This window comes from Labrus mixtus, chromosome 9 (genome assembly GCF_963584025.1).
Source record: "Labrus mixtus chromosome 9, fLabMix1.1, whole genome shotgun sequence".
Taxonomy (NCBI): Eukaryota; Metazoa; Chordata; class Actinopteri; order Labriformes; family Labridae; genus Labrus; species Labrus mixtus.
This window is the reverse complement of record NC_083620.1, coordinates 8,435,169-8,452,104: the sequence shown is the minus strand read 5'-3', so window position 1 is coordinate 8,452,104 and position 16,936 is coordinate 8,435,169. Positions and strand designations below refer to the sequence as shown.

The 16,936-nt window shown below is 43.1% G+C and overlaps 2 protein-coding genes across 2 annotated transcripts; one reads left to right on the top strand and one right to left on the bottom strand.

The window, feature by feature from the left end:
* Nucleotides 1-340: 340 nt before the first annotated feature.
* On the bottom strand, nucleotides 341-1,224 carry LOC132979912 (lysophosphatidic acid receptor 6-like). The gene is made up of 2 exons (XM_061045737.1): nucleotides 592-1,224; nucleotides 341-472 (listed from the first exon to the last, which is right to left on the bottom strand). Exons 1-2 carry the CDS (start codon nucleotides 1,222-1,224, stop codon nucleotides 428-430), a joined length of 678 nt encoding a protein of 225 aa, XP_060901720.1. The 3' UTR covers nucleotides 341-427.
* Nucleotides 1,225-5,084: 3,860 nt separating this feature from the next.
* Nucleotides 5,085-13,503, top strand: LOC132980159 (thymus-specific serine protease). Its single transcript, XM_061046111.1, has 13 exons — nucleotides 5,085-5,353; nucleotides 5,901-6,076; nucleotides 6,338-6,437; nucleotides 7,221-7,350; nucleotides 8,205-8,328; nucleotides 8,685-8,762; nucleotides 8,906-8,953; nucleotides 9,048-9,167; nucleotides 9,912-10,076; nucleotides 11,119-11,260; nucleotides 11,350-11,529; nucleotides 11,606-11,760; nucleotides 12,476-13,503. The coding sequence occupies exons 1-13, from the start codon at nucleotides 5,284-5,286 to the stop codon at nucleotides 12,551-12,553; spliced, it is 1,566 nt and encodes a 521-aa protein (XP_060902094.1). The 5' UTR covers nucleotides 5,085-5,283; the 3' UTR covers nucleotides 12,554-13,503.
* The last annotated feature ends 3,433 nt before the right edge of the window (nucleotides 13,504-16,936 follow it).

The window sequence follows — 16,936 nt, the reverse complement described above, 5'->3', positions numbered from 1 at the left end:
TTTGTGCACACATCACATTTCAGGCCACCCCTGCATAAGTCAGAGCCCCAGTTGGGCCACCCCACTCAAAAAAGTCTGAACACGCCCCTGATGCAGGAGGCGTCTACGTAAATCATTTGTGGTCATGAAGCTGTTAGGATGAAGTTCAAATACATGTTTAATACATTGGCATGAGATTCTTTTGAACAACTTTTGCCGTAGCTAAACAACAACATGCAACAATCATGGAAATACAGTACACAGGTACACAAACTATGGCAGCTATTAACAAGCATATTTTACACAATCGTAAGTTTCACAGATTTTTTTTGTCCCACTTTAAACATTTAAGCCAAATGATCATTCCAAACCAACACATGGAGATCGTATGTCCTTTAACTGCTGTTCTCCTGGAAGATCCACATCCTCTTTCTTCTTCCAGAAAGCATCAAGACAAAAGTAATACAACAAAGGATCCAGGCAGCAGTTCACACTGGCGAGACATATTAAAGGTGTTACATGAATCTTTGTTGAAAGTATACCAACAGACGGAGGTATGAAGCATATGATGAACATAACCAGGTTCAAGACGAAAATCAGCATGACATTCACCTTCTTGTTGACCCTGGCAGAGTCATTCAGGCGTCTACTAAGAGTCCAAGACACCAGAGCCGTGCACACCATGTTGATGACCAGCATGGTGAACATGAGCACGGGCTGAATGTAATGCATCGATGATCTAGGAGTTTGCATAAATTCAAAACAGGAAGATTCATTTAACTTGTTTAAAAACTTTGAAAAGAGCACATTCTCTGGGATGTTGATCACCAACACAAGCAGCCAAACGAACACCACAGCTTTCCAGGCGTTAGACGAGGTCCGAAGGTGGCGTGACCTTAGAGGATAAACCACAGCCAGCAGCCGGTCCACGCTGATGAAGGTGATGAAGAAGGCGCTGGAGCGGATGTTGTTGTGAAAGAGCATTGTAATCAAGTTGCAAACCAAATTGCCCAGAGGCCAGGTGCCTGTGGCGTAGTAGTAGACCCTCATTGGTAAAGAGACCACCAGCAGCAGGTCTGACACTGCCAGGTTCACCATGAAGACGGCACTGGGGGATTTGAGGCTGTGGTGTCTGAGCAGAGTCCACAGTGACACGGCATTAAGAGGCAGACCCAGCGCTAGAATACAGCCAAAGACCACAGAGTAAAGCGACTGTGGCTTTGGCACCACTTCAGTAATGTTCATGTCTTCACCCGATGAGAACGGCAAAGTGTCTTTGTGATGAAATGAATGTTGCAATATAACACACTTCACATGGTTTCCTCTTCCTGAACTTTATCTGTGTGATTTGAGATCACGATATGTCAGATTGAGATGATTTAAAATGCTAAAAGTTCCACTTGACGTCACAGTGGTTCTAAGTTGTCGTGGGATGTTGTGAAGAGTTGAGTGCTCTTGGAAATTGTTGCAAGCAAGTCCATTAAAAAATAATGTGAGCTTTTACATGTTCCTTGAGTGTCCACTAGAGGCTGGCTGGAAGTCACATACACACCCATTCAAAAAAGCTGTTTTTACAGCATAAATGATCATGATTACAGCCTGATTCAAAAAAACAAATAGGTCTGATTAGTTATTGTCATCACTGGCACAAACTATATGGGGGGGGTGATTTTTTTTAAAAGGCTCCGTTTTGATTTTGAAAATGATACGTGTTATCCACAGTTAGGCGTGTAGCTGACCTGATTGACAGACGAGTGCGGTGTAACAGTTTGTCAGGAGGCTTAAAACCTGCCTCAGCTCCAGCTCTCAGCCTGTTGTTAGGTTGACTGAAAGTCAGGGTGAGACAGCATTTCCAGCATGGCGGCTGCTGCCTATAAGCCTCTGGAGCCCCCTGCAGGAACAGACGGGGGATGTCACTCAGGCTTCATACATTAAAGGGATACTTCACCCATATGCATTAAGCTTTGTAGCATTAGAAACCTGGTAGTATTTTTGAATGGTCGTGCATCCCTCCCTCATTTTCCCCTGAGACGGGAAATCTTTGTATTTCTAAGTCTGAAAAGGAGCTTCCAGTGACGCAAAAATCGTAATTTTGCATCATCAGAAGCTGTTGCGGTTAGCGGGATGAAACTACAACTCTAGTTCCTCATATTTTCAACCACTGAAGCTACAGACCTATCACAGATCAGTGGGTGGGAACTCACTCCCAGAATCGAAACTTAACGTCTGCCATATTGCTTGGAAGCTATGCTAACAGGCTCTATGGAGAAAAAAGTATGTTTCAACTTCAAACTGATATGGATGAAGGGGATTTTGAAGGTCTTGTGCTTGAATCGGATGTTCATGGCTATCTCTACAGGCTGCAATATAGCGGCGAGGCGGCTGCTGCCGACAGGCCGGTCTGGTGTCTCGGCCCCTGCCGGCTCGAGCTGGGGCGGACTGGTGATGTCGGTGCTCTCACTGTTTGCCTATGGACACAGACATAGAGTCTGTTTTCTACCAGGAATTTCCAGGATGCCAATTCCTTCTGGAAGAAATCTCAGAATCAGTTGAGGAAACGGCCGTATGTGTTGTAGTTCATGTCTGTAAATAGAGGACCCTAGATCGGTGGGAGTGGCCTGCATTGCTGTGCATTCTGGGAGTTGATGTCTTTCATCCACATGAGCCAAAAAGACACTTTCTGCCTTTTCACGGCCAAGAAGGCACCAACTTCAAAATTGTATTTCACATTTCTACTACATATATGACCCAATGTCAATACAGATTCATGTTTCAACGGGTGAAGTATCCCTTTATTGTTTACAGTCTTTGGTTTCCTTCCAGTTCTGATTGCCCTCATTGTCTTCACCTGTGTCTTGTTAGTCCCACCTGTGGTTGATTACCTGATCTATTTAGTCTCTGGGTGCGTTCGAATTGTCCCTCCTATGTCCTTTCACTATCCACTTTACCTTAACCCCGGGGAAAATGTCATGAGGTTAAGGAAAGATGTTAGGAGAATTCATAAAGGACTTTGGGAAAGGCGATCGTGTTGCTCTGACAATCCGACCACATTTTCCGCTAGGCGACGTAATTTAATGCGACGGGCCGGCGGAGGTTAATGACGTGTGTCCGCCGTGTTGAAACTACAATGTTCTGAAAATGGACTACAAAAAGCGCATCTAAAAAACATTCCCCTGTGCCTTCTTGCCGGTGAAATAATCCTTATTAACACAAGGTTGGGATTTAAATAAAAGCAATATAGACTACCAGGCTACAAGTAAGAAAAGTGAAACCATCAGCTTCCTGTCCACTCAGAAATCAACATCAAAATAAATATGATTGTATGAAATTAATTGTTACATTTATGATAGCCTACACATAATATTTTAAGCATACAAATGTTCAACTTCACAGCATTCTTAAGTGAATTAAATATGTTGAATAAAACATCATCTGATAAAAATGTCTCTTTTTATCCCTTTCATGATCTGTGTCACTTTATGATCATCGTTCATTTTCATGAACGGTCGGATGTGCGACTCGCTTTAAATGTTGCGGCCGCAAGGAATTGTGGGGCGGCATATCTCATCTCCTTTGGTAAAGGATGGTCCGGTGTATCCTATGCTAAAGGAGGTTATAAAGGAAGCATTGACCCACCTTTCCTTAACTTTTACAGAATTCGAACGGCTCTTATCATGGCTGCCACTTAAATGCTTCCGGGTCATTTCTCTCAGTTAGGAACCTTCCTAAGCAAAAAGGACAATTTGAACGCACCCTCTGTGTTTCTTCCCTTCTGTGTCAGTTCATGAGTTTTAAAGATTGATGAGAAAGTACACAACGGATACTGAAAATGTGGAGTCACAAGGGGCCGTATTATGAGTTAAAAATGCATCTGATAACCTGCTAGCTACCGCTAACATTAGCATTTAGCCACTTCCTCGTTACAAACAAGCCTGAAACACACGTGTGTTTAAAAAAAACACATATCCATGTCCCTTCCCGGTCTTTGTACAAATGTGTTTTATTAGTGTGACCAGTTGTTTGTGTTCAAACTTTGAATTTCTCACCATCAGTAATGACAGCAATACGTTAGCAAACCACAGCTTGATGAGATTATTATCAACAGGAAAGAGAGCATGGCGCTTCATCGCATTATAGACCTGTTATAATCTAAGTGGAAAATCAAATGTTGATAACATGTACCAAGTATTCTGAGAAAAGTGAGATCACTCGACGCCCCTGCAGTGCTCAGAATGTGGATTAGAGGAAACTGCACTATGATGTTTAAAGGTTACTTTCGGCTAGTATTTATCTCCCTTTCCTGACAAACTTAAAGTTCTTTTCAAAGATGTGAACTGGCCAAACCTTCTTGCATCAGAACATCTGTATCTCTCTCATATCTGTGTGTTTAAAAGTTAAAATGAAGCAACAGGCGGTAGATGATTGGCTTATAGTTTCAAGGCCGATCGCATTTTAATCAAAAACAAGAAATGCATGATCATCAAGTTTTGGCTTTTACAAGGCGTCATAACAGATATATAGTTTCACTCTGGGTGCATTGCTTGCCTGTCTGAATGCACACATAGTTAAGCTGCAGATGTGATGACAAAGTTGTTTTATGCATCAGCCAGTATGTCCTCCTCCTAAATTTACAGTCAGGTCCTGAATGGTCTGGTGTGTGTGTGTGTGTGTGTGTGTGTGTGTGTGTGTGTGTGTGTGTGTGTGTGTGTGTGTGTGTGTGTGTGTGTGTATGTATGTGTACTAGCGTACCTATCTAAAAAGGGTCTTCGGGGTCGTTACACACTCACAAATAGGGGTTTTGTGTGTGTGTGTGTGCGTGTGTGTGTGTGTGCGTGTGGTTACAGGTCGGTGCCTCCACACACTGATGCAGCAGTTGTTCATCAGAGGAATGCTCCTGTAACTGGACCTCTCAGAACAAGCGATTACAAGACAGATGATCTCAATATCACCAAGCTGACGCTCTATTTTGCTGAGCAGTTTGTATATATATATACACCACACACACACCCTCTCTCTCTCTCTCTCCCTCGCTCTGTCTTTCTCTCTCTCTCTCTCACACACACACACACACACACACACACACACACACCCCCTCTCTCCTTCTCTCTCTCTCTGTCACCCACACACAGTCTTTTGTCTGTTGTCTCTCCGTGCTCGATGCTGATCATAATGACGCTCAGGTCATGTCAAAGATCTCACATGTTCTCATCTTACAGGGACCACCGGCCTCTTTCAGGGCATTTAAAGGGAGCTGAGACGTAGAGATCCTCCTCAGTCCTACAGATTCACCGTGGAGTTCAGTCGATGCTAATGATGGTTTTTCCACCAGCACGCTGTCTCATCCTGCTGCTCCTCCTAAACTTTGTTGACACTGGTGAGTTGATGAATTGAAAAAATAAAGGCTCAAAAGGAGCTTCACGTTATACACTGAAAATTGCTCTTTGCACATATGTCTAGTTTGTGTACATGGTGTATGCATTTTTTGTAGAAATTGTGGATTTCTTACGCTGCATGGTGGTGCAGTGGTTTGTGCTGTTTCCTCACAGTGAGGACGTTCCGGGTTTGAATCCTCGTCAGACAGGAGCCACTCCGAGATTAGGAACTTGAATCGTTTGACTTTGGCTGAAGTTTTTTGTTAAAAGGGTTGACTTAAGTAGCAGAAGGAAAATGTGTTAGCCTGTTGTCCCTGACAGTAATTTTATCTTCATTGGGTGTCATTAAAAAAATGCAATAATTACAGAAGTAAATAAAATCAACTGTCTCATCAGAAAAAAATATCTCGTTAAAAAAAAGGTTGATATTTTCAGGCTCAACCTTTGTGTTATAAACCCCGTAACACAGGACTGAGTGAGGAAAGATAAAACGCCTGAAAACTCAGAAATCACTTTGCATTTTCTCTCTTTCCCTTTTTTTAATGTCAGGAAGGATACTGTGGAAGATTAAGGAGCGTGCACGTCACCTGCAGCTGCAGAGAGTCAAGCAGCGTCTCCTGGCGCAAACAGCCGGGTATCATCGGCCTCTCCAACATGTGAAGGAGGGCAGGATCCTGCAGCAGCTGGACCACTTCAACCCACAAGACCTTCGCACTTTCTCACAGGTAGAGAAAGACTGAATACTGCTTTAAACAGTTACACCTCCAGAGTCAGATATCGACTAGTCTGGGTGAGATGACAGCATGAAAAGTGGCCTCACATTTGGAGCATGAAACGTAACACTTGAGTCTAAACATTAATGGGCATGATATAGCAGACCACATCATAATATAAAGATATTATGCCATTTAAGGCTGCCAAATGAGTCCATTGTCATTCTGCTGCTTCTGGTGACAATAAAGAAAACAATCATTTTTGCTCTCTAGAGGTTCTTCGTGAACGAGGCATATTGGCGGCGTCCTGATGGTCCAGTGTTCCTCTTCATTGGAGGAGAAGGCCCCATCTTTGAGTTTGATGTTCTTGCAGGTACGGCAACACATGTTCAGAACAGCTGAAAATGCATGAAGCAACAACGTATTTTTCTGCCAGATACTCACAGTCAGATACAGATACAGATACTTCTGTACTGTTCTCGTTTTTTTACACCATAAGCCTCATAACTCAATATTTCGGTCTATGTATTCATTAGCTGAGCTTTGAATTTCTTTAAAGGTCCCACATTATACACAATACACTTCCCCATATTTCTCTAACACTAACATGTGTCTCTAGTCTGTCTACAACCCCCCCAATGATAAGAAAAGTCCATCCTCTCTGCCTCTTTTGCCTGCTCCACTTTTCAGAAAATGTGTGCTCAAACAGGCCGTTTGGAGATTTTCCCTTCATGACATCACAAAGGGCAGTAACCCCTCCCCCAGGTGGGTGACACTCCCACAGCTAGGTGTTTGTTCTGCCCTCTGAGTCTGCCTTCTCACTGTAAACAATAGGACAAGGAGCGAGAAAGCCAGAGTACAACCAAGCCCTTCCAGAGAGGGGGCGTGGTCAAACACAGCTCATTTACATTTAAAGGTACAGACACAGAAACAGCCTGTTCTGAGCAGGGCTGAAATAGAGGGGTTTATAGGCATGATCAAATACAGGATCAGAGTGGATTTAGAACAAGAAACTTCACAGACATGTTTTGAGTCATCCCCTCAAACACTCACTTTCTTCTATCTTCCCACTGTTGTGTTTTGTCTTGTTCAGAGATCTTTTTCGACCCTGATTCACTATGAATCATTTCTGCTGCTTTGACCGTGTTCTTCTCAGGTCATCACGTCGACATGGCTGAAGATCACGGAGCTCTATTATTGGCTCTGGAGCATCGTTTCTATGGTGACAGCATCATCCCCGATGGCCTTAAAACCGAGAATCTGGCTCACCTGAGCAGCCAGCAGGCGTGAGTGTCGGCCTGTGTGTGTCTGTGTGTGTATTAAAGCGAGAGCAACCTTCTGACTCTGTCTCAAGCTTTTTTCCCTCAGCCAGGATTCTCTCTGTGTGTCATGACTTCTTGTTCAGCTTTTTATCATTTCTTTGTTCATGTATAGTTTTGATTTCCTGTTTTATTTTGTCCCTTCACCCTTCTCTTGTTCTTGTATTTCTTGTGTTTTTTTGTTATTGTAACATTCCCAAGTTTAGTTTTCAGGGTTTCCTGTTTTATTTTGTATTTTTTGCCCCTGTGTATCATGTCTAGTGTTTCCCTCCAGTTGCCCTCCTTGTTCTCACCTGTGCCCCCCCCCCCCCCCCTGTATTTATGCTGCATTCAGGTGCTCCTGGGATGTTTCACCTGCATTCACCTGATCCGACTTGAGCAGGTGTTCATGAGCATTTTCCAACTCGTTTTTCAGATGTTTCTGAAACCACTTGAATGCACAGTGTTCCTTCCCTTCTGTGTCGGTTCATAACGTCTGACCTGTCAGTGGTGTCTTTTTAGATTTAGTACATGCACATTCTGCACATTCTGATCTTGTACTGTGATACTAGTTAAGCGTTTGTTTTTCCTTTATGTCTTTTGAGAAATAGATCATTGTTGTTCTTCTGCACGGGGATTCTCCACCTTTTGTTGAATTTCTCACTGTGACATTGTGTTTCTATGGAAGTGTTTTTGCATGTTTCTCGTGTATGCCTCTGTTTTTTCGACTGGCTGCTTACACGTTTATTTATGTCCTTGCATCTGTGAAAAGGCTGAACTTACGACCTGTGTTTGAAATGATGACAGACTGTAATGTGTGTGTCTTTTGTATTTGTATCCAGGCTCGCTGACTTGGCCGTTTTCCGTCAGTTCATCAGCCACAGTTTCAATCTGAGCCTCACAAACACGTGGATCAGCTTTGGAGGCTCGTACTCTGGAGCTCTGTCGTCCTGGTTCAGAGGAAAGGTGAACGATATGAAGCTCTGGAAGTATTCAAAGCTGCATAAGGCTGAACATTTCTTTGTTTTAAACAATGATAAGTCCTCTATGCACACCAAAATTAGCGATGGAGTTCCACAAGGTTCAGTGCTGGGACTGATTTTCTTTACATTATATGCTTCCACTGGGTAAAATTAGATTTTTATTCTTCCAAAGACCATGACGTGAATGATCCTTAAGTTGGAGAAAATTTAAGCATGAGTATGAGAGTGTTTAGGAGTCATAGGTCCTTACCCATTTTAAAAAAGAATCTTTGTAATGTATATATTTTTTATGAATGCAACCGTCTTTCTTAAAATGTCCCTGTCTCTCTTCCTTTGTAGTTTCCCCATCTGGTGTTTGGAGCTGTGGCCTCATCTGCTCCTGTCACGGCCAGGTTGGACTTCTCTGCCTACAGTAACGTACGCTGGAACATTCCATGATCACAGAATTAGCATAACACCAGAGTCATAGCAAGGATCTTCAAAGTACCCAAGTTATGGGCGTGAATGCCTTCCCCAGAGAAATTTAATTCTATCTCCAACATCTGTGCCTTCTGTTACAGGCTGCAGGCTTGAGTCTCACGATTGAAGCGGTTGGTGGTTCAGAGAAGGTACGAAGTCAGCCACCTGTTCGTGCATCATATGACTGATATATAATGCCAGTCTGTCTGGTGTTAAAGTCTCCCTCATCTTTTCCTCCTGTAGTGTCTGGCCGCCGTGCAGAGAGCGTTTGCTGCAGTGGAAGCTGCACTGATGGCCGGTAATGTCAGCAAAGTGTCAGCTGACTTTGGCTGCTGTCAGGTCCCAAAGGATCTGAATGATCAGGTGACGCTTTAGCTTTATGAGCTGCTTTAAGAAAACTATATAAGTGGCAGTTTTGGTTAACCTATAGAGGGACACATAACTGTCTTTGTGTTTTATATTCAATGTTGCTTTAGCTAGTCCAACCAGTTATACATTTGTGAGCTAACTTGTTCTTCCATTTAGCCTTTTAGCTTTTAGCTCTTCATCTTTAGCCCATTCTTTACTTTTATGTTGAAGTGCTGGCTTCTCTGACAACAATGTAGCAGCCAGTATGTCCTCCTTCTAACTTTAGATTCTGGTCCTGAATGCTCTGGATTTGTTTGGACCAGAGAAGGTAGGTGGTTTTAAGGCACCCCCCACACGGCCGTTTTGGACGCCCCTCGGTTTGCCATATATGAGAGAAGTTATTAGGTCAAACCAACAGGTGTTGCAGCGATGGAAGCGGGCAAGAGAAGTGGTTCAGATAGAAGTGATTGTACCCGACCTAAAAAGCCTCTGCATGTTTCTAATAAGCTCCACGAGCAGAAACCTGCTCAAACTAGGAGAATGGAGAGCGGTTAGAATGCAGAAAGGTTTACAGACTGATGCAGAGCTGGCTAAACACTGAAGCTTCAGTGTCCACCACATGGCTACCTGCGTCAGCATTGACTCCAGAGAGTCACTCGTTCCGTTGTTCTTTCATTCACATTTTTTTTTTAATTGGTTCTTAAATGTTCGAAAAGTTAAAATTAACTTCTCTTTTTTAACCCTTCATTTCTCCTTCAGGTTGAGCTGATGCAAAGCCTGGCCGACATCGTCATGGGAACAGTGCAGTACAACGAGGAAGGAGTGCTCATGACTATTAACGAGCTCTGTGGTGTAATGACTAATCAAGGGAAGGCAAACGAGGAGACGATGGAGCCTTATAACCGCCTCGTTGAACTAGCACAGGTATGAAATTAAAAAACGCTCACTGGCACTGACGGTGTCCTCCTGCTGTCCTCCGATGTTTAATCAACCTGATTTTGATTTCTACATCAGTTTTCAAGCCCAAACTGATGGCACAGATACATTCTACCAAAGATAACCACATCCGGATTACAGAGCTATTAATGAGACGTCATACTTAACATTTTCTCCATGATGCGCCAAAACCCGTGCAAACTAATGATCCTACAAATTGCTTTTAATTACAAATTGAATGTTTCATATTAACAGCTTTGTGCTGAAATATTCTAATGGGATGAAACCCTTTACTTTTTGGCCACAACCTTAACCTCTATGTCTGATTCTATTCAGCAAGTCGAGTGAAAAATATCATAAAAATGTTTAAACAATCATAAGTGCTGTTAAAATCAGGATCAGGATGATCATATTTTTCTTATCAAAGGTAACCCAATTCTTGTGGGGCGGCTGTAGCTCAGTCTGTAGGGACTTGGGTTGGGGTCACTGGTTCAAGTATGGAAGGTGGTCTAGTTGCTGGAGAGGTGCCAGGTCACTTCCTGAGTACTGCTGAGGTGACCTTGAGCGAGGCACCGAACCCCCACCAGTTCAAGAGTGCTCCCTGTTAGCAGCCCCCCCCCCTCTCATTCTGACATCTCTCCACTAATGCATGCCCTGTCTGAGATGCATGTGTCTCAATAGCGGAGTGTAAACCAGAATTTCCCCTCAAGGATTAATGAAGCATGTAAAAAAAATTTTCAACAACACAAAACTTAGTTTTTTCTGGATAAAAAGCAAGAACAGGATCTTGTCCAATATGAATCCTTACCCCCTTTTTTTCCTCATCTAATTAGATTCAAGATTTGATCAAATCTGACCCTGACCTGTGCTTGTGGTTCCTCCTTGTAGGTCCACATAATAGCCACAAGATGTCACCATAGAGCCACGTCCATGAGGTTGGACGCTCAGGGTTACTCTTGCTTATTATGCAGTCAGGGACCCAAGGGGGAGAAGTTCCATATGTTGTTGTGTTTCTGTGTGACCTCTGCAGATCTACCGCTCTACCGGTGAGGAGCCGTGTCTGGACATCTCCCGCGAGACGTCAGTGAAGGACCTGATGAACACGTCTCTTCTTTCGAGCAGGAGAGCAGAGAGAGCGTGGATCTACCAGACCTGCTCTGAGTTTGGCTTCTGTATGCATACACATACACGGCCACAAATACGCAATGCTATTATCCCTGTGTGATGACAACCTTTTTACATTTTCTGTGTGTGTGTGTAGATCAGACTTGTGAGGACGCCACTTGCCCGTTTTCTGGGATTGTGACCCTGAAAACCCTGACTGAAGTCTGCCCCATGGTGTTTTCCATTTCCCAGCATTCCCTGCCTGGACACATTGCCTTCACAAATACTTACTTTGGAGGGGAAAACCCCCCAACACACAGGGTCCTGTATGTGAATGGTGCGTCCCAAGGAGGAGAGGAGCAGTGATCATTCCTTTGTTTTTAAGAGACTAACTTGTACATTGATACCCTCAGGTGGAGTCGACCCATGGAGGGAGCTGTCAGTGGTCCGAGACAGGACGGAGGGAGGGGAAGAAGCTCAGACCGTTTTCATTGAGGACACGGCTCACTGTGCTGATATGTCGAGCAGCAGAGTCACAGACCGCTGGTCGCTCAGGAAGGCCAGAGAGGTAGACCCATGTAGTCTTTAACTATACGTTATTTTATGATCTGTACACCACATGAGTAAATCACAAAGACGTCAATAATATGTCACAAAAAACGGTCAACTTACTGGACGTGTTCTGGAGCTTTCTGCCACAACTTCAGGCAATGTCTGCCTACATGAGATTAGTGCGACGGCAGACTAACCCAAACTAGCGCTGGTGCTAACGTTGCTAACTGGACTATTTACATGCTCACACATACATACACAGTTACTCTCCCACGATGTTGACGAGCAGAGACGCCTGAATGGACAACTTTGTAAAATGAAACGGTCATTGTAGAGAAATTGCGAGAACATCTTTGCATTTTAGGAGATCGTTTTACACTTGGCATGCTCTTGACACTCGTAACAGTGTGTTTTGTGTTTTCATGCTGGCAAAGAGGTTTTTGAGCGTGTGGACGGGAATTTGTTTTTAACCTCTGATTAAAAACATACCCGCCTTCGTGTGGACTTTAGGCTGCAGACAACTCAAAAAAGATGGAAGAAATATGCAGATTTTTACTGACGCATAAGAAGCGATGCCAAAATATGGAAACCCTAAATAACAATTTGAAGTCTTGTCTTGAAACTAAGATTTACTTTATTGATATATATTCTTGTAATGCAGCAAACATACCTGATACTGCATGGCTGCTTCACTGAGTGTTTGTTTTGTCCTCCATCTTTCCTCCTGTCAGGAGATAAAGACGCATGTGTACAGCTGGCTGAGGATGGCCGCCGCTCAGGAGCAGGTCGAGAATAAGAAAAGACTCTGATCATTTTATAACCTGATCATTTCTTATCAGTCTTCCTCCTTCAGACTGATAAGCAGTGGGTTAATAAGCTGGTGTTCCTGACTGCTCTGCTTCATCATTGTCCTCATCTTCCTCCATTTCCTGTCCGAGGAACTTCCTGTTCTCCAACCTCCTTCCTCTTCATCCATCCATCCATAACTGTCCCACAGCTCTGGGCTCGGTGTTTGTGTCTCTGATTTCACAGGTCTTTTTGTACGACTTTTGTTGTGTTAAAGTTTTTTAAAGCTCCTTTTGCTCTGTGCATCAGTCTATTGTAATCTAAGTTTTCACACATACACCAAACTCCTGAAAAGTACTAAAATGTTCAGGGTGAGCTGCAGGTGTGAAAGCACATGGATGGATTTTTCACCCCGACTTTCTTCAGACTTTTACTAGTAAAACGTCCGTGTGAAGGAGTGATCTGGTCTGTCATCATAGCAGGAAATATTCAGGAAGTGAGTGAGTAGTTGAGGTGATGCTGTGATACTTCCAATAACTTGTATCCTACATTTTTATTATTTTTAAGTTGCAGTTTTGCCTCCACTGGATCGGACAGCTCAAAAGAGAGACAAGAAATGTCTGCGGGGGAGAGGGGGGAGCAGCAAAGGGCAGAGGTCGGATTTGAACCAACGGCCCGCTGCAACAAGGACTGCAGCCTTTGTAGACACCAGGCTATCGCCCCTTTAGCATCCATTTTTATGGAAAAAACTGTCATAGCATCATTCCTTGCGCTTGCCATCTTGGATATCATGTAAACATGATAACTGCGCCGTCTTTTTTACACCATGTCCTGCCTCCTGAGACCCCCCGCCACCTCCTGAAATGACATGGAGAACTTCACACTGTAAGGGGCATCTGTGAATAAAGGCAAGCTGTCTTGATATTTTCTAGAAATTGTCAGGAGTGAATGTGTGGAAGCGGCTTTAATTTAATTATTTTTTATTTTTTTGTCCATTTGGTTTGTGCATGATTTGACAACCAAAGGCAGGTCTCAATTAGAGGCCATGATGCATTTAGTGTGGATTAGCAGATTCAAAATTTGGAGTAAAAGCAGCAAGAGCCATAAAACAAAGATGAACATCAACATGATGCTCCTATACGTCCCGGCCGTGCAGCAGGTCGGCGTACTGACATCAAAAGAGTCATTTCTAACTTTTACTTTGGGCATATTTAAAAAAAAAAAAAAAAAAAATTATTATTCTCTTTTCCATCTTTGCTATGCACAAGTTTTGTTTGAAAATAATTAAAGGTCCGTCTTGTATTGACGCCTGTCCCAAATAAAGGGCATCATGGACTGAAGGGAATAAAAGCCTGAGAAATGAATCAAAGTCTAACGCCACTTATCATAGCAAAACTTTTTTTTTCTTTATATCACATAAATATAAATTGCATTATACTGTAGTTGTGCTTTTCAATATTTACAGTTGCCATAACCGTGTAGTACCACTAGGGGGCGTTTTTGCTGCATGTGCAACATATTTCTTGTTCTTCATAATAACAATAAAAAAAGACTGATGTCAGTCTTGTTGTTTTTCATACAGACACTAACTGGTTTGACTTAATAAAGTCAGGATATATTTTTTATTTTGAGCTTTTAAACACTTAAAGTCATATATTATTTTGATAATTTAGTGTTTTGTGTATCAGCTGATGTGATAGCCCTGCGCTGCTGCGTTTGTAAAAGTGAGAGAAATCATTAAGACGTGGAGAGTTTGTGCAAGAAAGGTGACGAAGCACCAGTTGTCCCAAGGCCATCTGTTTCTATACGGGCTGCTTGGTGTGTGTGTGTGTGTGTGTGTGTGTGTGTGTGTGTGTGTGTGTGTGTGTGTGTGTGTGTGTGTGTGTGTGTGTGTGCGCGTGCGTGCATGCGTGCGTGCATGTGTGTGTGTGTGCGTGTCTGTGTGTGAGTGAGTGAGTGTGTGACCTTCTCGGTAGGGGGTCAAAAGTGGGAGGTCACGACCCCTTTGACCCTGTGGGAGTGGAGATCATCAATCAACTAGGGGCTGGACCGAGCAGCAGGGGGGGAAACACACACACAAACACACACACCTAAATACTGTAACACACAAACACACGCACACACACACACACACACACACACACACACACACCCTTCAAATGCGCCGTGGAAACAAATAGACTTAAAAAACTCATTTGTATCCGATACGATGAATTTATGTTGTTGTGAACTGATGACGTCCTCATATCAAACATTTATTTGAACTTTCAGCTGAAACACACACACACACACACACATGCACACGCACACACATACACACACACACACACACACACACACACACACACACGCACGCACGCACACACACGCACGCACGCACACACACACACACACACACATCAACACACAATCACATGCCTACAGCCCTCTCAGGCCTGCTTGCTTTCAGCCAAGTAGGCCGTGTGTGTGTGTGCATGTTTTGATAACACACAAGCTTTCTTATTCATGTAAGGCTCAAAGATGCTATCACACACATACACACATACACACAAACACACACACGCAAACACACACACACACACACACACACACTTACACAATTCTACACAAGACCAGAGAGCTTTGAAGATGGAAAGAATGTGACTAAACCTTCAGCACTTTTTTTTCACTGCAGTGCCGCCATTTCATATTGTTTGTAACATCCCCTCATTTATTTGCTTTTGTAAACAAGCACACACATAATCACATGCACACACACACACACACACACACACACACACACACACTTACACAATTCTACACACGACCAGAGAGCCAGTATCAGGGTTATCAGGCCGCACTTGCAGAGCGACAGGGCATACTTTTTCTCTCTCTCTCTCTCTCTCTCTCTCCTCCCCCGCCTCCTCTTGCAGCCTGTCCTGTTGATCAATGAGGAAGTTCTTGGGCCTCAACTATTAATCAGAGCCTATCGGCTATCTGTCTGCAGAGCCAACCAATCATGGCCCTCCGACAGCTGGGCCATGAAAAATGTGGCCCGGGTGGATGCAGGGGAGGCTGTGGGGGTTGGAGGGTAATGGTGGTAGGGTCGAGGCGGAGGGGAGAGGAGGAGGAGGGAGGTGAAGGAGCACTCTATCTGAACCGAGTCAGGTCACGCCTGCACTTCAGGTTGATTTTTTTTTTTTTTTAATATATCATTTATTTGAACAAGAAGGACATATTGAGATCTTTTCTGGAGGTTCCGCGATACAACACAAGTAAAACAATTGATTAATAGACAAATATAAAGACTTAAACATTCATACATTGTTGTAAAGCCGCTTCCTGTATTTGCGCATTTAGTCGCTTACACTTAAAGCTCCCATGAGGACAATTCTTTCAACCAATCAACTGACTGCCGTGTGTCAACAACCCCTCTTTAGGGTGGGATCAGAACGCATGGCACTGCAACAGAAGGGTAGCAAAAAAATTAGGAAGGTACAGACTGTTTATTTGGTACCATTCCCAAATTCTGACAGTGGAAACGCCGATAAATACCTACCGAACCGAACTGAACAGATCCTGGACAGCTCGCTGGATTCAGGGCTTTTAAGCTCCTGTGAGAAGTTTTCAGGTGTCGTACGAGGTGATTCACAGTGCCCGGCATGTACAGTCTTTTTTTACATGCATGGCAAAGAGTCTCTAGCTGCATGTGTGAACGCAAATTTATCCAGAGCAGTCCTCCTGAAATTATCTAGATATTTTCAGAAGTGTATGTGTGATACTTTTTATTGTCAAAAGAAAGCAGGGCAACATTTCTCTGCAAAAAAAACAGTTGGCTACACATGCACACAGGACCAATCAGCAAAGAGATAAGAGTTACCAATTTGTCCACGAGGGGCGCCAAAATGGACCCAAACTGAAAAGTCGTCACAGGAGGAGCTACTTTTTCTGTACACACTTTGAGAAAAAGTAAGCACATTTAAAACGAATGTTTCATTTCAATTCTATTCAATTAACAAAACGTTTTATTCGTCCTCGGGGAGACAGTCAGAGCCACATGGAGCATTAAAAACCAGAACAGGAAAGGGAAAGAGTGTGCAAAGTAGACTAAAACTATCACATTAAAATGATACAATACATAAAGTAACTGTAGATATAAGTGGACAGTGATTGGACAAACAACAGGAAAAATTATTCATGCAAAAGTGACACACAGACCGACAGACTTTCACATGAATCAACACTTTTTTGTATATTTTTGAATCCCCTTTATTAAAAAATAAAATACTGATATGTACATTTACATCCACAAACATCCCTGATTTACCGACTTGCACTCAGAGAAGTAAAAATACTTTTAAAAGCAAAGAATAAATAGAAAAAGTAAACGTTTATTCATGCAATAAGGTATTTTTATGCATGCTGTT

What these genes read in the sequence shown, in the direction of transcription:
- LOC132980159 (XM_061046111.1), top strand. Translation starts at nt 5,284, where the DNA reads ATGCTAATGATGGTTTTTCCACCAGCACGCTGTCTCATCCTGCTGCTC. An exon ending in TGAGTTTGATGTTCTTGCAG is followed by an intron (nt 6,438 to 7,220) that starts GTACGGCAACAC and finishes TGTTCTTCTCAG; the next exon opens with GTCATCACGTCGACATGGCT. An exon ending in GCCTCGTTGAACTAGCACAG is followed by an intron (nt 10,077 to 11,118) that starts GTATGAAATTAA and finishes TGACCTCTGCAG; the next exon opens with ATCTACCGCTCTACCGGTGA.
- LOC132979912 (XM_061045737.1), bottom strand. Translation starts at nt 1,224, where the DNA reads ATGAACATTACTGAAGTGGTGCCAAAGCCACAGTCGCTTTACTCTGTG. An exon ending in CTGCCAGGGTCAACAAGAAG is followed by an intron (nt 473 to 591) that starts GTGAATGTCATG and finishes ATGTCTCGCCAG; the next exon opens with TGTGAACTGCTGCCTGGATC.